General features: G+C 40.9%; 1 protein-coding gene across 2 annotated transcripts in view; it reads right to left on the bottom strand.

Moving 5' to 3' along the window:
- BLMH (bleomycin hydrolase) overlaps nucleotides 1–26,387 on the bottom strand; it is a 41,544-nt gene that overhangs the window by 5,072 nt on the left and 10,085 nt on the right. The window contains exons 7-12 of one of the 2 annotated variants that reach the window (XM_086359928.1): nucleotides 18,298–18,453; nucleotides 17,024–17,182; nucleotides 16,839–16,906; nucleotides 15,081–15,198; nucleotides 12,411–12,480; nucleotides 10,667–12,218 (exon numbers count right to left, since the gene is read on the bottom strand). In XM_086359928.1, the coding sequence (XP_086216054.1) occupies nucleotides 12,190–12,218; nucleotides 12,411–12,480; nucleotides 15,081–15,198; nucleotides 16,839–16,906; nucleotides 17,024–17,182; nucleotides 18,298–18,453 (600 nt within the window). In that variant the 3' untranslated portion in view covers nucleotides 10,667–12,189. Of the gene's footprint in view, nucleotides 1–10,666; nucleotides 12,219–12,410; nucleotides 12,481–15,080; nucleotides 15,199–16,838; nucleotides 16,907–17,023; nucleotides 17,183–18,297; nucleotides 18,454–26,387 lie in introns of those variants that run through there. The other variant, XM_086359927.1, reaches the window with a different exon arrangement.

Raw genomic sequence — 26,387 nt, 5'->3', positions numbered from 1 at the left:
GGGATAAAAGTATATAAAAATAGTGTATCCTTTATAACTATGTTAAAATTCCAAATACACAGGGGGAGAAAACATGAAAAACAATGATAATTTTATATCACGGGGTAGGTGATTTTCCCTTCAAAATTCTGAAATATTATATCACTTTTTGACTCCTTAAAGATTACCCAAATAATTAATGCTCCTTATAAAAAATCTTGGAAGGACAGAGGGAGGAAGATGATAAAATGAAGGAAGAGGAGCAGAAGGAAGAGGTGGATGAAAAGATGACAAATATACATTTTAAAACTGCCTACGATCCCACCATCCTGGGTTAGACCCTGTGCGTGCGTGCGTGCGTGCTAAGTTGCTTCAGTTGTGTCCGACCCTGTCTGACCCCACGGACTATAGCTCACCCACCAGGCTCCTCTATCCATGGGATTCTCCAGGCAAGAATACTGGAGTGGGTTGCCATGCCCTTGTCCAGGGGATCTTCCCAACCCAGGCATCGAACCTGCGTCTCTTATATCTCCTGCATTGGCAGGCAGGTTCTTTACCACTAGCGCCACCTGGGAAACTCAGGTTAGGCCCTAGTTAGATTTTTATGTCCTGGAGAAGGATATGGCAATCCACTTCAGTACTCTTGCCTGGAAAATCCCATGTATATCCTCTGATAAAAATTTATATGTGTAGACGCTATACATTTAATAAAAATGAGACAACATAATGTTCTTATACCACAGAGTATCACATATGCGGTTTTCCAATATTGCTCTTTTCATATTAATAAAAAAACTATCTACACTATAATTTTTAAGTGCTGAATTTATGAGTAAAACCAAAATGTGTTTAATTCCCTATTGTTGGAATCTGAATTATTTTTTCATGCTTAGAAACAACACTGCTATAAACAATTTTGTAATTAAACCTGTGTACATCCTTAATCATCTACTTAATTTCTTTATGTCCTTATCAATATATAATTTCAACTTTCTTTTTGAGTCCAATCTGAACTTTTGTCTGTGGGTGCTTGCTATTCAGTTTTCTTTTGTAAAGAGTCTGTTTGGGACCTCTGCTGAATTTTAACTGGTATGTTTGCCATTTTCACAGTGATCAGTAATAGGGCTCTCTATATTAATATAATGATGGCAAACATTTTTCCTATTATGTAATTTGCCTTCTAATTTAGTTGATGATGTTTTCTAGTGTCCTAAATTTTTTGTGTGTTTTATGAAGTCAAATTTATCAATCTTTTCCTTTATGGCTTCTAAGGTTTTTCTGTTATGTTTATAAACATTTTTGTTTGATGTTTCCACATCAGTAGTTTCATTATCTGGCATTGTCTGGATGTACCATAGTTTAACCAGTTTGGCCACCAATACTTTGGCCACCTAATGTGAAGAACTGACTCCTTAGAAAAGACCCCAAGGCTGGGAAAGATTGAAGGCAGGAGAAGGGGACAACAGAGGATGAGACGGTTGGATGGCATCACTGACTCGATGGACATGAGTTTGAGCAATCTCCGGGAGTTGGTGATAGAGAAGCCTGGCATGCTGCAGTCTTTGAGGTCACAGTCGGACACAACTGAGAAACTGGACTGAACTGATAAACGTTTCCCTGCAATTATATTAAAAAAAATTGAAAGCAAAGTAGGGTAAGTGGTAAGAAAACGTAAGAAACACAGTCTCAATGAAAACCACTCATTAAGGCCTTGACACAGCTATGAACACACACAATTTCACAGGTGATTAAGTAGTAACACTCTGTCAACCACTTCTGTTAGTCACCCACTGTAGAAAGCATGCCTTACATTTGTACGGAGTACGCTACAAATATACAAAATGACACAACTCCTTTGGAATGGGAAAAATTCGAGTGCCTTTGCCCTCTTCACTACGCAATGCCATTTCTGGAATTTCACCCTGCAGACACACAGTACCTGCATGCACACAACAGGCGTGTAATTACGTGCAACAGCAGCTCGTACTTATTCAACCTGGGCTTCCCTGGTGGCTCAGTGGTACAGAACGTCTCTGCCAACGCAGCAGTCGCACATTCAATCCCTGCGCCAGGGACAGCCCTTGGAGAAGAAAATGGCAACCCACTCCAGTGTTCTTGCCTGGGAAATCTCAGGGATAGAGAAGCCTGGTGAGCTACAGTCCATGGGGTCCAAAAGTCTGATATGACAGCAACTAAATACCAACAACATTCAGCGCTTTCTGTTGTCAGGCACTGTTCTAAGCACCATACGATAAACTCAGTGCAATACTGTTTGGAATAGCAAGAGCCTGGCAGCAAGCCGAGCTCCATCAGTAAGGGAACTGGTTAAGTGAACTACGGTACATCCAGACAATGCAAGATAATAAGGCTGTACTGATGTGGAAATGTACTGACAGGCCTCCGAGACACACTAAGTGAAGTGAGAAGGAGAAGCAGAGCGGGGAGATAAGATATGCTACCTTCGGTGCACTAAAACACACTGCAAAGTCACATCAGAAATGAAGAGAATGAGAACCTGAAAAACGCAGGAGGTGAAAGGCATACAGAGGGACAGAGATGGAAATAAGATTCCTCTTTATGTATTTCTTTGTGTTTTGATTTTGGAACAGTATAATTTTATTATTTAGTAAAAGAATTATACCTTAGTAAGCAAAATAAAACAAAAACACACAGGTAGCTCTGTAGGGAACTTACACTTCAAAGTGCAATTTTATATCCACTATCTACTCTTATTTCAATTTTAATCCTCATAGCGACACTATGAGGTAGGCAGGGTTGGTATGAGTTGTTTAAAGTCACAGCCAGTAAGTAAAGCCCATACTTAAATCCAGGTCTTAACTTCAAATTCAGTCTTTTCCATGGGGCTCAACTTCCTCCAAAAGAGTACCCAGTGGCAGAGAGAGTGGCAGGTAGGTATCCTCTGGCCAACAGATACCACGTAATCTAGTTTCTAATCCAGGCACTGTCTGGAACCAATTCCATCTGCCCACACACCCCACACTGATGGTCAGGCGCCCAGGTTTTGCAGGGTTTGTTTATGAGGTATCGTGTCTCTTTAAATCAAAGAGATGTCATGTGCTTTAAGTGCATTTGCTTAGAAGGCTGGAGAACAGGGTGGGCTGGATGTTTTGGAAAGAAAACAAACCTACCGCTTGAGACAGATACCTGGACAGGGATCTGAGGAGAGGCCTCTTTTTCCTCCAGGCCAAATACCAAAGTCTGGCTCTGTGGTGCGCACACATTCAGGATCCTGAACCTTTTGCTGAGAAGGGAAGGGCTACTCTTACAGCTGGGTATTACCTGTGGCCTCATTCAGAAACAAAGGCTACGGAAGATTCCATCTCCCTGGTAAGAAGGCAGAGTGGAAAATGTGGTTGGCAAAGAGGGTTGTTTTGGTTTGTGGGTTGCATTTTTTTAAAAACCATCAAACCACAACAAAGTTCAGTCTGCAGAAGTGCACACTTCCTGAGGAAGTGCCCCCAGAAGAAGCCTGTCCACCTCTGGGCTGAGGAGAGAGGGCAATGCACCAGCCAGTCTGACTGTTTTGTTTCCCTGGACTGTGAGCACTACTATCCAGGCTAGTCTGAGATCACACGAAATCCTGCCGGCATCTCCGATGTTGGACAGGAGGAGAAAACACAAATTCAGGTGTCATTCAAGGGTCTATTTTCTTGCCAAAACTTAATGACCTCTCTCTGACCCCAAACAGTACTACTCCTATTTGTTTCAGGCAAAGCCGGCTTTTTGCTCTTTCCTCAAAAGCTCCACGGATGACAGGCCACATTATTTCTTGGCCCCAAGCCTCGGACCTGCCTGAAGCACACTCTACAGGTCAAGAGCGATGCTTCTCAGCCCCCTTCTCCTTGGCTGGCCTCCCACGTCCTTTCCCAAAACACCCACAACCCAAGCATCTTTCCTAAAACTCTGCTCACCTCTGAAGGATCGGTAAGGAGCCTCCCCAGTTCCAATCACTCATTGTCTCTCTTGTACTTTATCCAGTGTTATTGTGCATTCATTCTCACATTTGTGTTTTACATATTTGTTCTTACAAACAACATATGGAGCAACATTTACAGCCTAATGGTCCCAGCTCAACACCCAGCCTGCCCACTCCCCATACCCAGCGTGTGGAGGAAGCAAGTACACTGTGTTCCTGGCAGGGCACTGACAGCACAGTGGGCGTCCACCCTCCCTCCACCTAAAGGGTCCCAAACCTGCTCTAAAGCCCAATCCGAAAGCCTCCCCGCTTGACTTCTTTCTGGCTGCCCCACCGCAGCGCTATTTCCCACCAAGTTTTCTCTGATGTCACCTAGTCCCGTGACTTCTCACCTAGTCCTATGACTTCAGTAACCTCAGCTTCAATGTCTTTGTATTGTCTCCCCACTGAGGGGGCTCTCCCCAGCTCCTCCTCTTCTGCTGTCATCTGCCTTCTGGGAGAAATCACCCCTTCTCTGGCTTATCTTTTTCTACTTTTCTACTTATCCTGTATCTTACAGTCTGAGGAGCACACCACGACTGCCACATCTGCCACATCACAGCCCTCTTCAAATCCCCTTCCAGGTCCCAGGTGGAGAAGCATGAATTCCTCTGAGGGTCAGAGACGTTCGCACCGCGGTCTGTGCGTGGCTCCCTGCATCCCGTCGATAAATGTGAGCTGACACTGTTGCTAATGGGTTTCCTTGGCATGAGGTGTCTTCACCTCCACTGCTTCTCTTGTGAAAGACTAAGCCCACATGACGAGTCATCCACCCAGTAAACTGGAGATGCAGTCCAACGGTCACCAAGGGTCCTGAATTCTTAAGAGACCCGATGTTAGAACAGTGGGCCAGTGAGACAGCCCTCTCCCAGAGGGAGGAGAGCTTACGTCCCTGCTCTGCTGTTCTCTTGTCTACAGAGAACATTAACAATGGCACCAATGATGGCTAATGTTTCTGGGCATTTCTTATATGCCTGGCATAGTTCTCACAAACACCCTATGAGGTAGGTACAACTACTATCCCCGTTTTACAGATCAAAAGACTAAGGCTTATAAAGGTTAAACACCATGACCAAGGCTACACAGCCAATAGGTGGGACAGCCAGGATGTGTCCCAGGCATCGGGCTCGGGTTCTGTGTCTGACCTCTATCCTCAAAGCAATGCAAGCATACCTTGGAGACCACCTGGGAGAACGACAAATCCTCTCTACAGGACAAAGGAAATACACACCAATCTACATCAAACATGAAAGGATTTCTCCCTGAAATCGGTTTCAGCCTGTAGGCTAGGAAGAGCCTTCTCTCACAAATGGTAGGCAGGTGGTGCCAGTGGTAAAGACCCTGCCTGCCAATGCAGGAGACATAAGGGGTGTGGGTTTGATCCCTGGGCTGGGAAGATGCCCTGGAGGAGGGCATGGCAAACTACTCCAGTATTCTAGCCTGGAGAATCCCATGACAGAGGAGCCTGCCAGGCTTACGGTCCATAGGGTGGCAAAGAGTCAGAGACGACTGAAGCAACTGAGCACACAGGCACAGCCCTGCCCTAGTCACATGGTGGGATAAGGAAGCAACTGTCCACCTGAGAGCATGAGCTTCCACTCACAGTCACTGCTTTTTTAGCTTGTGTCAACCAGGCTCAGTGGTTAATGAAGATGGATGATGAGGAGTCCCTCTGAGAGAACTCAGATACCCGAATCTGATGGTGTCAGAGAGAGACAGGAAAGCCTGGAGAGACATGAAAACCCTGAAGTGACAGAACAAATTTGTATGTTGCTCTTTTACAGGAAATCAGAAGCCTCTGCTTTTGGCTCACATAATTTTCTTATTTTGGCAAGTTCAGTTCAATAATGTCTACAATTTACATTTGTGCTAGAATTCCAAACCAAATCTCAAACTGACCTGCAAATGACTGGTTATCTTTCGTAGGTAATATACATTCTTAGGGAAGCTGCCTGCGTCAAATTAAGAAATCTCAGTCCCAATTCTATCTCCAACACTGGGTAAGTCACAACCTCTCAGCATGTTTTCACTTATTCCCATAAAACATGGGTGCAATTACCTATGTTCATACCCTGCTGCTGCTGCTAAGTCGCTTCAGTCGTGTCCGACTCTGTGCGACCCTATAGACGGCAGCCCACCAGGCTCCCCCGTCCCTGGGATTCTCCAGGCAAGAACACTGGAGTGGGTTACCATTTCCTTCTCCAATGAATGAAAGTGAAAAGTGAAAGGGAAGTCGCTCAGTCGTGCCCGACTCTTAGCGACCCCATGGACTGCAGCCTACCAGGCTCCTCTGTCCATGGGATATTCCAGGCAAGAGTACTGGAGTGGGGTGCCACTGCCTTCTCCATGTTCATATCCTAAGTTACTCTATCTGATGCCATGAGCGGTGGGGTGGGGGTGGGGGGGGTCAGGACAAATGCATTAGCAAATGTTGAATTCTTATGAAGCAAGCAAGATGCTATGAACTATATGTCCTGAGTACCTCGGATAGAAATACAGACTATTCATTGAACTCTTTAGAATTATGTAACAGTGTACAGTTCGATGGCTACATAGAAACTATAGGACATCATAAGGAAAACGGTTGTTATCCATGTTATTGATAGAAAAATGTGAAACCACAAGGAGACAAATTGCTGTCCAGGATCTGTAATCAAGAAAGTAGTAACTGTCTCTCTTGGTTCTACCATGTAACATTATGTGAAGGATATGATGAAATTTGTGCGTAGCTTTGAACATTCTGTTCCCAGAATTATATGGTGAGGCAATTAAAGGCCATGCTTTTGGTTTTTAAGAAGCAGCAGAGGTTCAGATGTAACATGAATCAGTCTCGTTAAGTTTCTTTCCAAATTAATCTCTAACATGCCAAAGCCTCATGAAGAAGTCTGGAAATTTTACTAAAATGAAATCAAGAACAGGCTTACATGTAAGAAAAAATGAAGAATGTAAGTTAAAAACAACTTCAAAGTTGAAGCTGAAAGGCAAAAAAGCAATTTGAAAAATGAAAAACTAATCTTGGTTCAAAATGAAAACTTAGAGAAACAAAATTTTTAAAAGATAAAGATTTTCCTTCAGTGACCATTGAAGACTCAGAAAATTATATTCCCCCTAACCTCACTGTGCTATTTAGCATATTAAGAAACTAGACTAAACAAACATAAGAAGTATGTTACGATAATTCTACCTTCAGGGCTCTGATGTATCAGACTTTAGAACTGGAATACCATCTCATGACTAAGTGAACCAATCATAAAAAGAAGTTCCATAACAAGACTGGTTCATTAGGGCGACCATCCAAGAATTCAATTTATTGACTATCAATACTTTGTTACATGCATGGCAGAATGTTTATAACTACTGAAGCTGGGTGATGAACATGTGGGGAATTTCTAAATACTATTCTCCTTGTATAGGCTTGAAATTGCCCATGATAAAAAGTTAAGGGCAAAAAATCAAAGAACTAAGTTATAAAAAAAGTTAACGAAAAAAATCAAAGAAACATGCTATAACCATGTTATTTCTATGAGCAGACCAGATACTACTGGAACAGAGAAGCTAAGAGGAAACACAGTTTAGTGATAAAGAGTAGGTTCTACTGTCAGACTGTCCAAATTATAATTCTGGATCTACCATTAGTGAGATGACCTGCAGGTCACTCTGGCATAAAGATTATACTCTTCTCAGAAGAATTTCTGACTAAGAGCAAAAAGCACCAAAGGTTATTTCCCCTATTTTGAATTCTTAAACATTTTACAAACTACTTAACTCTAACAAGCCTGTCAGCTTTTCAAAATGAAAGACGATGTAACAGGTCCCAAGGCCTGTTTCCTCATTCAGCTATGGAATCCATTTCTTATACAATCCATAAAGAAGGTACAAAATGCATAGTCAAGTATTTCAAGAAGGAGGGGAGAAAAGTCAGGTAGGTTGTATGCCATCTCAGATATGTACCTAGTTTTCAGTCCAGCTGACTAAGAATACTAGTGTTCACCAGTATAAAGTAACTCAATGGATTCAGTAAGATAAGAATTGACTTCTCCCTTTATGTCTCTTGTGGGTAGAGGTAATATTTATCCTCTTTGGGAAATAGTCAGTTTACTGGATTTCATCACTGATACTAGACTCTGGGCAGGAAGGGACATGAACACGACCAATGGGGAAGACCAAAGCCAGAGGTGCTCGGTGCTCAGTCACTCAGTTGTGTCCGACTCCTTGCGATCCCATGGACTGTAGCCTGCCAGGCTCCTCTGTCCATGGGGATTCTCTAGGCCAAGAACACTAGAGTGGGTTGCCATGCCCTCCTCCAGGGGATCTCCCCAACCCAGGGATTGAACCCCAGGTCTCCTGCACTGCAGGCGAATTCTCTAATGTCTGAGCCACCAGGGAAACCCAAGAATGCTGAAGTGGGTAGCCTATCCCTCTCCAAGGGGAACTTCCCAACCAGGAATCGAAGTGGGGTCTCCTCCATTGCAGGCAGATTCTTTATCAGCTGAGCTAACAGGGAAGCCCAAAGCTAGAGCTGGGCGGAGGAAAAAGGCAGCCTGCCCAAGTATCTCTGCTCTGTTTACTGCCAGCTTGTAGTATTACCAACACTGTTTTTTGAGAAACAATCAATTTTAACATGCAGAAATCCCCTAGAGCACAGTAACAAACTGCTAACAATGCTAACTACAGAAACAAAATCCTAGCAATGGTGTTTAAGGTTGTCACATCTCCTAAAAGAGCACAAAGGGGTTCTGTATCGGACATGGCGGCCAATGCCCACCAGGGTGACGGACGGGAGGGCCCCGCTGAGGCAAACACACATCGCAAGCATAATAACAGACTACGTACTCTCCCTAAGGTCAGGCCAAGTGTGCCAATTAAATTAGATCATGTTTTCTTTCCTTCCTTCCTGTTAAGTCAAAAAGAACATTACCAAGAAACACAGGAGAATAATTTATTTTTGGCTTTGAACGAACTATACGCTACACCCACTCAGTTCAATTTCTTATCTTTTGGCTCTCTAGTGACATGCTTTAGTCTGTACAATCTCAGGCATTTCACTTTTTCAAGAACAACAAAAAAAGTTAGTTTAGTCCTAACTCGACAGCTGCAGGTTTCACTAGGAAGCGTTACAGGCAGATCAGGGGGATAAAGACCCCAGGTCTCTCAACATAATAACGGAATGAGTAAGTGAACAGAAGCAAAACTTCTATTGAGTGGAGCTTAGAGGTACAGTTGAATGGGAAAAAAAATTAGCAAAGTAATCTAGAATCCTCTTTAAGAGTAGGTATTTAGGTTCAAAGTAATAAAGACAGTAACTCGCCCTACACAAAACAGAATATTTGCCTGACTTTACAAGTGTCTGTCCTCTCTTAAATGGATATCACTACTATCTACAAACTCAGTGACTCTTAATAGATAGAAAAATATCTCAGAAACAAGCCAATGGTCCAGGCTGGTCTAAACAAACCATAATTTTAGTCCTTTTCGTAGACACTAATCTTTATGATAACAAACCATTTACAGGGACCAAATAAGACCAAAAATGAAACAGAAGCTACACAGTTTCATCTGAAACAATCTTATGTTTTAAAACGTTGTTCAGTCACCCAGTCATTTCCAACTCTTTGTGACCCCATGGACTGCAGCAAGCCAGGCCTCCCTGTAACTCACCATCCCCCGAAATTTGCCCAAGTTCATGTCCATTGTGTCAGTGATGCCATCCATCAATCTCATCCTCTGACCCTCTCTTCTCCTTCTGCCCTCAATCCTTCCCAGCATCAGGGACTTTTGCAATGAGTCAGATGTTATCAGATCACCAAAATATTGGAGCTTCAGCTTCATCATCAGTCCTTCCAACAAGTATTCATGGTTGATTTCCCTTAAGATTGACTGGTTTGATCTCCTTGTTGTCCAAGGGACTTTCTGGAGTTTTCTCTTTTACTACAGTTCAAAGGCATCAATTATTTGGCATTCTGCCTTCTTTACAGTCCAGCTCTCATAACTGTATGTGACCACTGGGAAGACCACAGCCGTCTCTGTATGGACCTTTGTCAGCAGAGGAATGTCTCTGCTTTTCAACACACTGTCTAAGTTTGTCACAGCTTTCCTGCCAAGAAGGAATCATCTTCTGATTTCATGGCTGCAGTCACAATCTACAGTGATTTTAGAGCCCAAAAAGAGGAAATCTGTCACTACGTCCACCTTTTCCCTTCCTATTTGCTAGGAAGTAATGAGGCCAGATGCCATGATCTTAGTCTTTTTAATATTTAGTTTTAAGCCTACTCTTTCACTCTCCTCCTTCACCCTCATCAAGAGGCTCTTTAGTTCCTTTTCACTTTCTACCATTAGAGTGGTATCATCTGTATCTCTGAGGCTGTTGGTACTTCTCCCACCTACTCGATTCCAGCCTGTAACCATCCAGCCCGGCATTTCTCACATGTCCAGCATACAGATAAAACAAGCAAGGTGACAGCGGACAGCCCTGGCGTACTCCTTTCTCAGTCTTGAACCAATCCGTTATTCCATACAGGGCTCACCAAATTCTCGATTCAGGCTGTTCCTCTGCATTCATTTCTTAACTATCATCATTTTACATATATAACTGAATTCTGATTGCTTAAATCTTTCTGCTAGCTTTCCTAAAGTTCATAACCGATCTCTACCCAATTCCAATGTTTGTGTGTCCTAAAACAAGCTCATCTTATAAGAAATCACCAATTAAAATACATGCACAAAATGTACTTTAATTCATAATGGTTTAGCAAGTGTCCCATAATCACAGAACAATGACAGAAATCACAGAAGGGGGACACGCAACTACATGATGATGAACAGAGTAACAGTGCTGATATTTGTTTACATATAAACACTGAGCTGCAGCGTTCCACAGCAGACCCCAGGGACAGTTAAGCCAAAATCCACACCCATGATCATTTCACAGGGAGATGAAAAGACTTGGAATGACTGATGAAATGGCCTCTCAGTGTTAGCCATCACAACTGCCTGTGCTGCTCAATCGGGGCATACACAAGCCTTGTCAAGGCTCTTCCAAGACACCAGTTTTCAAATACAAATGACTGAAGCTCCATGTGCTCAATTCCAAGCCTCTACATCCCTCCTTCTTCCACCTTTTTACCCCTGGAAATCCTAGAGCGCTAAAGGACTCAGCTGGAAAATCATTTAAACAGAGAGGGAAGTAACAGAGGGTTGCTGAGATCTCTAATTTCTTTTTCTTTTCTTTCCCTTTATTTATTAATTGATTTAATTTCTAGCTGATTCCTGCTTGGGTGAGATGGCTAAAGTTTGATTCCAAGTGTCTGGGTTATCTCACTAGACTCCCTATCTATTTCCTCCCAGCTTTCTAGCTAGTCTAGTAAGTAAGCTGTGGTTAACATGTGCTTCCTAGCCAGAATCCACTGGCTAAGGTAAGGAATGTGGACTCTGGGAAGAAGGTGCTATAAGACGCACACAGCACCCAGGCAAACATGCTGACATGCACCATGTTCTAGGGAAGTTGCCACTTTTTGGTTTGAAACCCTAAAAATTAAAGCACAACACCACCTTATTATCTACCTTAAAAGTAGATAATAATCTACTATTATCTACCATGAAAAACTTATACCTGTGGTGGATTCATTTTGATATTTGGCAAAACTAATACAATTATGTAAAGTTTAAAAATAAAATAAAATTTAAAAAAAACCCAAAAAAGAAAAAAAAAGAAAAAAAAAATACGTTCTCAAAGATTTGCAAGAATACACCCTAAACAGTTAATCAATGGTGATCTCTGGGTGGCAGGATTATTAGAGGCTTTTTTTTCCTCCGGACTTTGGGCTTATCAGTAGTTTTTATTTTGCTACAACTCACATATTATCTGTGTTTGTTTGTTTTTTAAAGCCCAATTACTAGAATTTACTTAAGACTTCTGCCTGGCTTTTTCAGAATAAAACAGTTCTAAATGGTAACCACAGCATTCTCTTCCTCTTTAGACCTCACAACTTCTAATGAGTCTCCAATAAATGCCTCAAGTTTCTTGCCAGGCCCATTCTCCTCCTTGGAAGGCTTCTGATCTTCTAGAGTTAGTGCAGCCAACAAAAAGGCACCAAATGCTGTACAGCCAACAGTCCTGGCAAAGGGCACTCAAGCTTCTTACTGGCCAAGGGATTCCGGGACAGAGAGGTGTAGGAGGGTCACTGTGGTCCGGAACAGATGCCAGCACATACTGGTCTCAGAGCCAACCATGGCGTTCAGGCCTCCCACGCTGCTGGCAGGAATGCTGGGGGCAAACGAGATCCTCGGATTTTTCTCTAGAATAGTCCAGCTAATAAGTTAGCTAACTGGACCAATTACTGAAAAATAAAAATGAGCCACACCAGGGCAGCTCTTTCTTCCCATATCTCTTAGGAGGCAGAGAGTAGCACAGAACCCAGTCACTTTGAGTCTGGCAGTATTACCAGCGTAAGCTTACCTTTGTGGCCATGGTCTTCACCCCAAGAATTTTCCACTCTCCATTTTATGAAACCACCCTCCTGATCATCCTGCAAAAGAGTGGATGACAGCAGAGAGTCTGAAATGAGATCTGAAATGAAGTGTCATGTAATTTTAGCTCTTATTCAGCCACTCAGAAGAAACAGCCTTCTCTATACAGCAACGCTATACATGACCAGGGCCGTATATCTTCTACTATAACTAAGAGAATGTCCTGTTAGAGGTGGATTTTGAATCTCTTCAGGTGAAAATACAATAAACCTAGCCAAGCAATAAATACTACTATTTTCTCCTTTACGTTTTATGGTATACAGAAAATAAGCACATTAAAATGCCTCTTGGCTAAGAAAAACAACATGTTAAAACTACGAAAAGCAGTAAACGCCGTGTGAAGCCAGGGACTCTTGCTTCCGATTAGCATTCTTTGAAGAGGCATCTAACCGTATTTATTTTAGCAATGAATCTCAGACCTAGTCAAGAGTTTAAAAAAGAAAACAAACACATTCCCATCATATAGCCTACTTTTCTTACTTAGGGGAACCAAGAAATGATACTCTCCCAAATGTGCTTTTTTACTGATTTGGTTACACAAACATTGAATTTAATACAGTAGAGATGGAATGGCAAAGCAAAACACTATTTCCATAAAACAAAACCTCGGCAGTTCTGTTCATCGATCTTCATCAATAAAATGATACTCATCACGATAATTTTCATTTACAGTCTCTATTACAGTGACACAGAGAGGGATAAGAAGGTTCCATTTGGGAAAAGACTGTTCTTTCATGTTTACCCAGAGCATTAGCTGATGTCAAAACAACTTAAATCTTTGTAGCCTGAGGAGAGAACTGGCTCCTGAATTATCTCCTAATGATTTCATCTGTCAACTCCCACTTGCATAAAACTGCACAAATCACATCTAAACGGGATTCAATTTTACTCCTGACAGTTTTCTTGAATCTCAGGAATTTCCCATCGCAGAAATAGCCAACAAACCCCAAAGTTTCAAATACCCTTATCTGGACTACCCCTTACTCTTAGCCCCAGAGACTTTCAGAACCACACCAGTACACTGCACACTCTGGGCCAAGCTGACTGGCTGTTTTGGTTTTCTACTCCCTGCGTTGCAGCCCATCTTTACTTTCCTTTTCAAATATCGGTGTTAGAATCTCCATTACCTAAAGTCATTTATTACAGTAAGTTTGAAAGTGCTTCCTCTTCTTGCCTTTGCCAATGAATTCCTACATGACCTAGATCAAGCCACGTCATCTACAAATACAGAAGAGTATCTGGAACTCCCTCTCAGGGATTCCAAGAAATCAGCAACAAGAAAGGATATCCCAGAATACTTACAAGCATTTATCTCCGCTTTATCATTCAAAGGCAATGCAAACTAGTTTTATAGCAGTCAAAAGTGGAGAGAAGAGAAAAATCTCAATATAAAATTCCAGTTATGATAACATTAATTCTGCTTTATAATATTAACACGTAATGTAGCTCCATTTCCCAGAAGGAAAAACAGTATATTACTAAACCATGCCTATTAAAGAATGGAGCTTCCAGAGAAAAAGACATGGAGTATGTATGATTTTTATTTCTGAAAAGTAGTAATACTCTATAACAGAGATGGAAAATGATAAAAAGCCAAACTCTCTTAGAAATTATAAAGTTTTCGTTTTCCTTTTTAATAATCCTCTAAATAGTTTAAAAGTTTAACTTTAAGGAGCTTAGTTGTAAATCCACTGAATTTTATAATATAGCAGGTCTAAACACAGAATAAAATACCAAGTTGTTCATATTTAAGTAGGTTAATAGTACTTTATTCTAGTTTATTTACGATAGCATTTTATCTCAACATTTACAGTATTTTATGAAAAGCTCCTTCTAATATTTTGCCAAGATAATGTCAAGATAGTTATTCTGTGACACTCTTTCCAATAATTAGATAGGCTTGGAAAGAATATTTTTGCTTGCAGTGGTAAAGAATTAAAGCATAGTTTGATGTCTTCTCTTCTTTATGATCCCTGAGCACAGGAGTAAAACTCTTCTACAGACTGGGAATGAGGAGGCTTATTTGTGAAAGATAATACTGCAGTTGTTGTTTCCAACACTGTATCCTAGAAACAGTGGTATTACTAGTCAGAATATTCCATAGGGAAATCCAAAATACTCTACCTCCAATTTCCTGAAACTCTGAATAAATTCAGTACTGAGCATGGAGTCCACCAATTACTGTTATTGACATTTTACTGCAGAAGAATCTGAACGACAAAGGTGAGACTGAACATAAATCATCAAGATATGAATACTTTCAGGGCACACTTTAATTCCTTATTAAACTGAAGTGGTCGTCTTCGAAGTTTCCTTGCTGACCTCTTTTCACACAGAGAATTTCCAAAGTTACAGAGAAGCAGTTACTTCCTTACTCCCTGCTGACCCAAATTTTGTTCCTTATGGAAAGTTCCTATTTTTATGACTTCTGAAAGCATGCAGCCAACCCCCCAGAAAGGTGGGTACAATGTCTTGCTTGGAAGCTAACTTCTAACAGGAAGCACATACACTGTGAAGAAGCTCTGCTGGATTAAACGGCCCGCAGGGGAATGGAGGTTCCCCTGTGCAGATACTGGTGTCTGCATGCTGGGGGTCATACCTTTTCTGAGACAGCAGTGAAGGTCATGGCGTGGGTCATAAGTGACTCGCCAAAAGTCAGCCTCTCAGCTTTATTCATGTTCTTCATGGAGACACCGAACACCAACTCATGGTCATAGCTGTTAAAAAAAGAATAGCACAGAATACAGAAAGTACAATCACGGGGGATAATTGGCTTCTGGCTGTAAGAAGATCACAGAAGAAACTGAAGGGGCTCAGCAGCTCCAGACAAATCTGGGCTGCAGCTCTTCTGAGAACGTGGTAAGTGCAGAATCTAGTCTCTCAATGGGATTCCATTCTCTCTGTGTCACAAGAGCTCTCAGAAAAATAAGAAGTTATTAACATAAATTCTCCTAATACAAAAACTGACGAAAGGCTGCACTGTCAATTTGGAAAGAAAACAACAGCAAAAAAAAGTTTTTGAAGTATTTCTTTCAAAAATGGTCTCTTTTGAGCTGGTTGGGCTTCCCCGGTGGCTCAGCGGGAGACCTGGATTTGATCCATGGGTTGGGAAGATTCCCTGGAGAAGGGAATGGCTACCCACTCCAATATCCTGGCCTGGAGAACTCCATGGACTGTATGGGGTCGCAAAGAGTTGGACACGACTGAGTGACTTTCACTTTGAGCTGGGAGAATTCAGTTTCCGAATTCACACAGACCATGGCTAACTGTGAAATTTAAATAAATGTCAAAATACTAGAGAATATTTTCAAAGTTTAGAAAACCTCATGAAATCTTTTAGCAGATTTCCTTTCTCCTACTGTTAACTGTCAAGATATTTATTCAATTTCCTACAAGTAATAATTACTTAAAAATAACACTAATGTGATAAATTTTAACAGTCAAGGATTTAATATGATTTGGTTCACAAGCAAACCTTCGTTGTCATCAACAACCAGAAGGAATGCTTTAAAGTGTGTATGCAAATTAGTCCTAGTTGTCCTAAAGACAAAATACATAAGGTATCAAATAATGGAAGTAGGAAGAAGAATCAAACATCAAACAAGAGACCTAGAAAACCTTTTGTTACATCCCAAATACACTTAACAGATTTACACATTAATCAATTTTTTAAAACTGTCTTCCTCAAGGAGAAATAGTTATTATATCCCTTATATGTGGAATCTAAAAAGAAATGATACAAATTAACTTACTTACAAAACTGAAAGAGACTCACAGACTCAGAGGAAGGACTTGTGGTTACCAGGGGAGAAGGACTAGTTAGGGAGTTTGGGATGGACATGAATATACTGCTGCATTTAAAACGAATAACCAACAAGGACCTACTGTATAGCACAGGGAACTCTGCTCAACGTTACGTGGCAGCCTGGATGGGAGGGGAGATTGGGAGAGAACGATACATGCATACGTATGGTTGAGTCCCTTCACTGTCCACCTGAAACTACCACAGCATTGTTCATCAGCTATACCCCAATACAAAACAGAAGTTTTAAAAAAGTTTCTTCCTCACATAGTATGACTTTTTAGGAGCACCCAACAATTTCAACTCAGATACGATCTTGACTTCCCAGCTCAGAGCATATAAATATGTGGTGTTCCAAAGTTTCAGCTATGAATCCTCAAACGCTACAAAATGCAAAGAAACAGGCCCACTCTCAGGCTTTGAGGTTCATTCAGAGATTAAGCCTGAGAGTGGCTAAATCTCATAAACCTCAGGTATGAGTCACTTCATACCAACAGTGCACGCCAACAGCCACAACCCACAAATGATTTTCTATTTTAAATTTCTTGTACTCACACATTCATGTCACTGAGGCCCAGTTTGCCATTGAAGTGTTTCCCAACATCACAGCCAAACCATACAGCCTAGGAACAGAGGAAGGAGGAAGACAGAATGTCAACATATGTCCTATCTTCCTATTACACCAAAGATTTGGAAGAGGTTTTAACTCTGTATGTAGAAGACACAGAAACAATACCAACCTCTCCATCTTTGATGGAAGCAGCAACCATCTTTTTTAAGAAGTCAACGGGCTGGTTGTTATACAGAGTTTTTCTCCCTCCGACCATATTGCTTAAATAGTCCACTGTGTAAAGTTTGTTGTACTTGTGCTGAGGCCGAGGGTCATTCACTAAACAAATCTAGGAGATCAAGAATATGTTGATCAGAACATAACACAAGGAATATCGAGAGATAGACCTCCCCTCCAAGTTCATATATTTGTATCAAGCTCATCACCTCTGCCTACAAGAATAAGCATTACAAACACATTGTTAAATAACCAAGAAACAAAAGGTGGCAGGGTCCTTTTGAGAGAGGTCCCTGTATATTCTATTTATTTGAGGGGAGACATTTAGGAGCTGCATCACCATTTTTCCTATTGGCAAAAGTCACCGCAAAACTAATCCTGAAGAATTATGTGCACCAAGTAAGGCAAGATGATGACTCAGGAGCCCATCATTACAAGATCCCTGCTCTCAAATTACAAGACAGGCTCAAGGCCTGGTAGTACAGTTGAATTGGGACTCCAGTGATAAAACAAAGCCATTTGCTTTTAAGAGGGTCAAGTGAAAAGTGAAGGTGTTAGTCACTCAGTTGTGTCCAACTCTTTGCAACCCCAGGAACTGTATATAGCTCGCCAAACTCCTCTATCCATGGAATTCTCCAGGCTAAGAATACTGGAGTGGGTAGCCATTTCCTTCTCCAGGGGATCTTCCCAGGGATTTCCCAGGACCCATGGATCAAACCCTGCATTACAGGCAGATTCTTTACCATCTGAGCCACCAGGAAAGCCCTTTAAGAGTCAAGATGCCAATAAGGAAGGGAAGACTGGCACCTGCTAGGCAGGTGGAGAAGTCCTGAAGTTAGTGGGAAAAATTGGGCTGAGATACTGCTCCCTTCCACGAAAGAGTCCCCAGAGGGCCCACAGTACAATGATGCTCTGAACCCAAGGTAAGAAATGCCCAAGAGACTTCTATTGTCTTTGTACCGGAGAATGACTCAGGGCCCAGACAAGGGGAGCTGATGGGAATTAAACTGACTGGGGACCCACAGTTAGAAAAGTCTTTGAGGAGGAGTGCTTGGAATCCTGAGTGGCCAACTGAACTGGTACATAAAATACTTCAGAAGAGGAAAAATTTGGTTTAGTGTCTTGTTGGATGACCATGCATATTAACCCCGGAATTGGATACTCTTTCTTGTAGTCAACAGGCATTTGAAAATAAAAAGCCAGTGGCTGCCATCGCCAGTCTCTAACCTTATCTTCCATATTGAAGAGTGGCTTGACATGTTGCCTGTAAAACTTCAAGGGTGTTATAGGGCCAATCTTTTGATAGTTTTTATCTTTGTCTCGATACTCCCAGGTGAATGTCTCTGGTGGATTACCCAAACAGATGCACACCACTCTGAATATCTGGAAAAAAGGAGGACAGATGAGCAATGGCTAGAGGGAAGCAGTATTTTTACCTCTTTTCTTCAAGTTTCAAGCTTGGGGAACACAAGAAATCAGAGGCTATACTGAAGTCAGAGATTTCACAGGAAACTTAATATTGCTCCAAAAATTGGAAGGTTGATGTCCAGGATTTGGTATCAGCAAACTTCTGAGTTCTTAAATAAACACTCAGAACAATACAATTCTGAAATGTTAATATTTAGTGCTTCGTATTTGCCCTGCAAGTCAAACTTCCTTAGCCAAGAAATCACTCACCACTGATCCACAACAAGATCTGGGTTGCTGCTCCACTGATTGTATATCAAGTGACAAATAATTACATGCATTTTATAAATAGATTTCCTTCCCTTTATGCTTCCAGGTTTTGCTTTGATTATGACGGGGGTCTCTATTCCCAGAAAAGTCACTAACTTTTTGGTGGAGTTTAGATGACAATGTCTATCAAAAGTAATATTAGAACGAGAATACACTGAGTAGAAAGGTACCATTTCTGGGGTTGAGACTGTAACATACTCTCTAATGATGTCACAAAACCTTCAAGTTAGCATCATTACAATCCAAGGATACATTTTATATTATTTTCATCTTACAGAACGACAGAAATAGAAGTATAGAGACATACCCTGTATAAGGTCAGCCCACAGAAAGTACTTTCTCTTCTGTATCAAATTTCCTTTACCTTTGAAAAAATATACACCATGATCTGCCTCTTCTTTCTCCACCCAGTCACCACCCTGATCCAATCTCATCACTTACTACCTGCATTATTTGCTCCTTACATTTGTATACTCCACTACAGTTAAAAGAAATGGATCCTGAGTGTGACTGTTTTGTGCTAGCCATTATATATCTGCTAGGTTAACTTAATTCTCACAGAACTCTCTCAAGGTGTAATTTCCCCTCTTCCTCCCTCCTCCAAAAGACTCAAAGAAATTAAGCAATCTACTTAAGATCATATAGCTAGTAACTGGCAGAATCATGATCTGAAGTCACACACTGTCCAAAAAAAACACAAAAGTATTGCTCCACCGGTACAGGGTTTAAAACAAAAAAGGAAATACTGTCTACTGTGCTGTACCACAGTCTGTGAATACCATGTCTCTCAGTCTTCTCAACAAAAATGGTAGACACCATTCAGATTTGACAGATAAAGAAACCAAGGTTCAGGAAAATAAATAGCTTGACTGATGTCCTATAGCCAGTAAATTGCAAATTCAGGCCTCAAAAAAAGCCTTAGGACAGATACCCTGATAAGCAAGGTTCAAACTTCTTTGAACCAAAGCCAGAAAATTAGAAATAGGCCTGCCTATGACTTCAGGCCTATAACTAAGGATAAAAAGACTCTTACGTCATATGGAAGACAGAGCCTTAACAGAAACACATCAGCCTACAGACAAAGTTATGAGTGCCTTTCATTTTATGTTTATTTTCCAAGAGTCTTCCTTTACTAGGATTTACTTTATGTTTTATGGGCCTGAACAGCTGGTCCTTAAACCACCACTCTCTCTTTTTAAAGTTATTTATTTTTGGCCGCTCTGGGTCTTCGTTGCTCTGTGGGCTTTTCTCCAGCTGTGGAAAGCAGGGGCTACTGTCCAGCTGTGGCGTTTGGGCTTCTCACTGCAGTGGATTCTCCTGTTGTGCAGCGTGGGCACATGGGCTTCAGCAGTTGCAGCCTCCAGGCTCTAGAGCAACTCAGAAGTGGTGGCATACAGGCTTAGCTGCTTTGTGGCATGTGGGATCTTCCCGGACCAGGGATCAAACCCATGTCTCCTGCACTGGCAGGCAGAATCTTCACCACAGAGCCACCAGGGAGGCCCAACTGCCTCTCTTTTAACGTATCATTCTCAGGCTAGTTTCTAATACAGAAAAGCAGCAGCAGGCATCACATGAGCAACTGTAATTAAGCTAATCCAGCCATGGACTAATGAGCTCTTTTTGAGATTCATAAGGACCAGACAGTCATTTTGCATTTCCTCAGCACCAAGGCCACAAATGGTAATTTTCATCATGAGGATCCTGCCACTGGTTAACTATGGTCAAGACAATTAAAGTGTATAATAAGAATATGTTTAAATAAGGAAGGTTTTATAGACTTAAATGATGTGTATTTTCAACTAATAATCATTGTCACATGTGCATGAACATTTTATATGGGGTCATTTTAATTAATTCTCAGTCATCTACTTGGTTTACCCAGTTCAGTTAAGCCCTGGCGAAAGAATGGGGGCGACTAGGGCTAGGCCTAATGAAGATTAAGACAAGTAAGTGAACCTCTGATTACTTTTAAACACATTCTAAATATAAGTGTTTTACACTACGATTTACATATACCTTATTGGGCATCTGACTCCCTCTCTATAGTAAAAAGTGTGAAATCATTCCTTCTCATCAAAAATACACTAAAGGAAATCTGCATTTTAGCTATCTAAATGAATTCTATAATTCATCTTTTTTTGGAATACAAATATTTATGCCCTACTGCATGTTTTATAAAGCTGAACTTTTATCAAAGATATATACAAGGGATGAATGAGGATAAGGGTGACATCTCTTTCTCTTGTAGTAAAACTGTAATCTGAGACAATGTTGCTTTGTTTTATATTATTCGTTTACCATGACAATAAATTATCCAAAGCCATTCACATTCAAGTCAGTTTAAAACACTCTGGAAGGAATGTTTGGCTCCAAGTCAACTAACAATAGTGAAACAAGCTCTAATTTTAAAAAATTCTCTGAATTATAATCTCCAGGGCCCATGATACTTCAGTTCTTGATAAGAGACTCTACGTTCTGAAAAACTATTCCCTGTTCCCAAAATACAAAGCTGGCAGCGAGCTTTGGGTATCTGAGTCTGCTCTCTGGTGGACAACTCGGGAGTTGTTACCTGTTTCTCACAAGATGAAGCTGACATTCAGGACAATAAAAGATACTGGACACTGAACTCAAGTCATTATACAGAACTGAATACTGGTGAATAATAGAACCCGAAAGGCAATGGGAAAAAGACAAAACACATAGAAAGCATGAAATACAGGACACAGGGAAAGACTGTATGGACCCCAATTTAAGACAAATGATGTTGGATAGAGTCAATTCCCACCCTGGTGGCTAAACTGGAAGACAGACACCAAGTGAGAGGAGGAAGGCAGGATGCAATAGTTGAGAGTCAGTCATGAATGCTTAGAAGGGTGAGAGTCTAAAGCCAGCTATAGGCAGACACAGAATGGAGGAAACCATAGTAATTAGAAATGTTACTGGCTTGGCCAAAAAGTTCGTTTGGGCTCTTCCATAGGATGTTATGAAAAACCTGAATGAACTTTCTGTTCAACCCAAAAGAATGGGAAGGTAGTACAGTGGTTAACAACCAAGCTACTTGTAATGGAGCAAAACTGGTAATGCTAAGAGTTCAGTGCTGGAACCACTGCAGAAGTGACAGAATCTTGGAATCTTCATTTGTATTTACAATACTGGATTGTCCAGTAAAGTCTAAAGCACTGTAGAAATATGATTTCCTTCTATTGTAAAGACACAAAGCTACAGGGCCATTAAGAAATCATCCACTCTGACCTTTTAGTTTCACTGATGGAGAAATTAGGTTCAAAGGTAAAGTGACCTATTGATCATGGAGATGACTGCCAGGACACAGAAATGGTCACAGAAAATAGCTGAACTTTGGAGAAGGTTCGGTGCCGAGGGTAAATGAACCAGTCACATGAGAAGAGTGGAGACCTTGGTGACTGCTGACAATGCAGAGAAAGGAGAGAGGAGACAGCTCTCTACTGCTTTCTGGTGGGGAATGAAAGAAAGGCAGGGATCTACTTTAAAAACACAACTCCTACTTGTGCCAGCAAAAGCACATAGAGGAGGAGAAACTTCCTGGAGGCAGTAGATATATTTTAGGGCAGGGAAAGACATAAAAACCTACACTTAAAAGGTGTGTGCCCTTTCGTGATGTTAAAGGAAATGAGCTCACAAAGATGGTAACTAAGAGTCAAATGATTACCTTCAGATTACTTTTAGAGTCTGTTTAGATCAAAGAAATAGTGAGAAATTCAGACTCTCCAGCTCTACCCAGATCTACTGAGTCAATCTGCACTTTAACAAGATCCCCAAGGGATTTGACTGTACAGTTTGAAAGCACTACGTTGAGCACATTTACTCTTTCCCTCCTCCCAAATTCTGCTTCTTCAGTTATACTTCTCTCATTCACACTGCTATTCCTGACCACATACAGGTTCCCTTATAATCACTCAAAAGCCTTCTCTCCCCTACCTGGAAACCTTCCATTTATATCACCCCAAATCTTCCCTCTTCCTTGTCCTCCACATTGGCAAGTCCTGTTATCTTCACTTTGAAGATACACCACCCTCAAATATATCCACTTCTCTTCATCCTTATTTTCATCCATCTGGTGGGAACCACTACCATATCTCATCTATACAATAGCCTCCACACTGGTCTCCCTTCTTCCTCTCCCGCTGTTTTACCATGCATTCTCAAAACAGCCAGGGTGACATCTTTTTTAAAACAAAAATTAAGCCACATCACTCCTCAGCTTAAATCCCCCAGTGGCTAGCTCACTGTAGATCTTCTTATATTTTTGATGTTTATGCTAAGTGAAATAAGTCAGACAGAGAAATACTGTATGACATCACTTATATGTGAAATCTAAAAAATACAGCAAACTAATGAATATAACAAAAAAGCAGCAGACTCACAGATACAGAGAAAAACTAGTGGTTAACTATGTGTCGGGAGAGGGGTAATATAAGGATCGGAGAGTGGGGGCTACAAACTAATAATGGTTGTTAAGACAGCTCAAGGATGTACTGTACAAAAGGAGGTTATAGCCAGTATCTTATAATAACTAAATGAAAAGTAGCCTTTAAAGCTTGTGTATACTCGATGACATAAAGCAAGATCCTCTATGACCCACCTCCTAGAGTAATGGAAATAAACACAAAAGTAAACAAGTGGGACCTGATTAAACTTAAAAGCTTTTGCACAGCAAAGGAAACTATGAGCAAGGTGAAAAGATAACCCTCATAATGGGAGAAAATAATAGCAAATGAAACAACTGACAAAAGATTAATTTCCAAAATATACAAGCAGCTCATACAATTCAATACCAGAAAAACAACCCAATCAAAAAGTGGGAAAAAGACCTAAACAGACATTTCTCCAAAGCAGACATACAGATGGCCAACAAACATGTGAAAAGATGCTCAACATCGCTCATTATTAGAGAAATGCAAATCAAAACTACAATGAGATATAACCTCACACCAGTCAGAATGGCCATCATCAAAAAGTCTACAAACAATAAACGCTGGAGAAGGTGTGCACTGTTGGTGGGAACGTAAATTGATACAGCCACTATGGAAGACAGTATGTAGATTCCTTAAAAAACTAGGAACAAAACCACCATATGACCCGGCTTCCCTGGTGGCTTCCCTGGTGGCTCGGACAGTAAAGCGTCTGCCTATAATGCGGGAGACCTGGGTTTGATCCCTGGGTTGGGAAGATCCTTTGGAGAAGGAAATGGCAACCCACTCCAGTACTCTTGCCTGGAAAATCCCATGGACGGAGGAGCCTGGTAGGCTGCAGTCCATGGGGTCACGAAGAGCCAGACACGACTAAGTGACTTCACTTTCACTTTCTTTCATGACCCAGCAATCCCAATCCTAGGCATATACCCTGAGGAAACCAAAACTGAAAAAGACACATGTATCCCATGGTTCACTGCAGCACTATTTACAATAGCTAGAACATGGAAGCAACCTAGATGTCCATCGACAAATGACTGGATAAAGAAGTTGTGGTACATATACACAACGGAATATTACTCAGCCATAAAAAGGAATGCATGTGAGTCAATTCTAATGAGGTGAATGAACCTAGAACCTATTATACAGAGTGAAGTAAGTCAGAGAGAGAAATATAAATATTGTATTCTAATGCATATATATGGAATCTAGAAAAATGGTACTGAAGAATTTATTTACAGGGGAGCAATGGAGAAACAGACATAGAGAATAGACTTATGGACATGGGGAGAGGGGAGGAGAGGGTGAGATGTATGGAGAGAGTAACATGGAAACTTACATTACCATATATAAAATAGATAGCCAATGGGAATTTGCTGTATGGCTCAGGAAACTCAAACGGGGCTCTGTATCAACCTAGAGGGGTGGGATGGGGAGGGAGATACGGAGGGAGATGGGAGGGAGGTTCAAAAGGGAGGGGATATATGTATACCTATGGCTGATTCATGTTGAGGTTTGACAGAAAACAAAATTCTGTACAGTAGTTATCCTTCAATTAAAAAATAATTTAAAAAAAAAGCTTGCATATAAAAAAAACTATAGGCACTAGAGAAACACAAAGAAAATGAAAAAAGGAACTTACTAACAGTGCATAGGATCCCTTCTTTAAGCTAAATTTTATATGATCTTAAATGAAAAAAAGTACATAAGGAAAAATATCAGAGTTAGCAGTGATAACCTCCAGATCATAAGGACTTTCTATGTCATCCTGCCCTGGGTTAGTTAGTACGTAATTTCTTATATTTATAAAAGTTTAAAAGTACAAGCCTTATTCATGCTTCTGGTATAACACTCAAAAGCCTCTAATGTGCAACAAGGTAGAATGATTAGCAAATGTAATTCAAATATATGCTTCAAACTAAGAAGTTTTTAAGTTGAAAAAATAAAAGAAACAGGTATCCCTCCAGAAGAAAGGAAGAAAGATAAAAAGAAAGAGATACCTAGGTGTGTGCTGTGCTGTGCTCAGTCAATTCACTCATGTCTGACTCTTTCTGACACGGACTGTGGCCCACCAGGCTCCTTTTGTCCATGGAATTCTCCAGGTAAGAATACTGCAGTGGGTAGCCATTCCCGTTTCCAGGGGACCTTGCCAACCCAAGGATGGAACCTGAGTCTCCTGCATCACAGAGGCAGATTTTTTACCCACTGAGCCACCAGGGAAGCCTCCTTAGAAAGAATGCCTTTAGCATAAGCACATCTCATGCAAAGCTATGTGAGCTTCATGGCTGTTGATTCAAGTCATCATTTTGATGTGCCTACAAGGCTACGCAAATCACAGGTACTAATTTGTGGCTTTAAAACCACAACTAGACTCTTCATTACCAAAGAGTCAGGTTCACTAATGAGAAGTTATCTAGGGAATTGTAAAAATCTAAAGACCTACCACACAGAATTCTGTAGTCAACAGTTTACAGAGAATCATTAAGTAAATAATCCTATAAAACATTTATACTCAGGACTTGGCAAGGTGGTGTTTTACTTTTTCCAAGGTTAGGAAAGGAGAGAAAAGATATGTAGAATATATCTGCTCTCTTAGCAGCTAATCGCAGGGTCAGATCATGGACTTTAGATATAGCATTTAAAAGATCATTAAAGCAAATATCTTAAGTCAACAGGATGCTTGTGATCTACATAAGTACCAACTGAGCCTATTTCCATAACTCTTTACAGACCCTCCCTCCCTACCCCCTACACCCCACTATCTTAGTATAATTATAAAGGCAAATTATGCAAGAGACACGGCCTCAAGAAGAGAGATCATTCTAAGGAAGAAACAAGAAAACTACCATTTACTGGACAACTGCCATATACCAGGCACTAGGGCTTACACTCAGGTAGTCAATTATTTATGTGATCCCCACAAAAATCCAATGAGGAATGCATTTTAAACTCAAACTGAATCTGAGACAGGTTAAGTAAGTAATTTTATCCAAGATCACAGAGCTGTTAAGTGATAGAGGTGAAACCCATGTCCTACTCCAAAGCCTATTTCTTTTACTACAGATACCTTTCTTAACAAAGAACACTTAAGGAGTAGAGAGAGAAGTAAATATGAGACAATTTCAAGGT

The sequence above is a fragment of the Bos grunniens genome, chromosome 19 (assembly GCF_055505025.1).
Source record: "Bos grunniens cultivar Pamir isolate PY7600 chromosome 19, Bosgru_T2T1.0, whole genome shotgun sequence".
Lineage (NCBI taxonomy): Eukaryota > Metazoa > Chordata > Mammalia > Artiodactyla > Bovidae > Bos > Bos grunniens.
The sequence above is the reverse complement of the archived record's forward strand: the minus strand, read 5'-3'. Positions and strand labels throughout refer to the sequence as shown.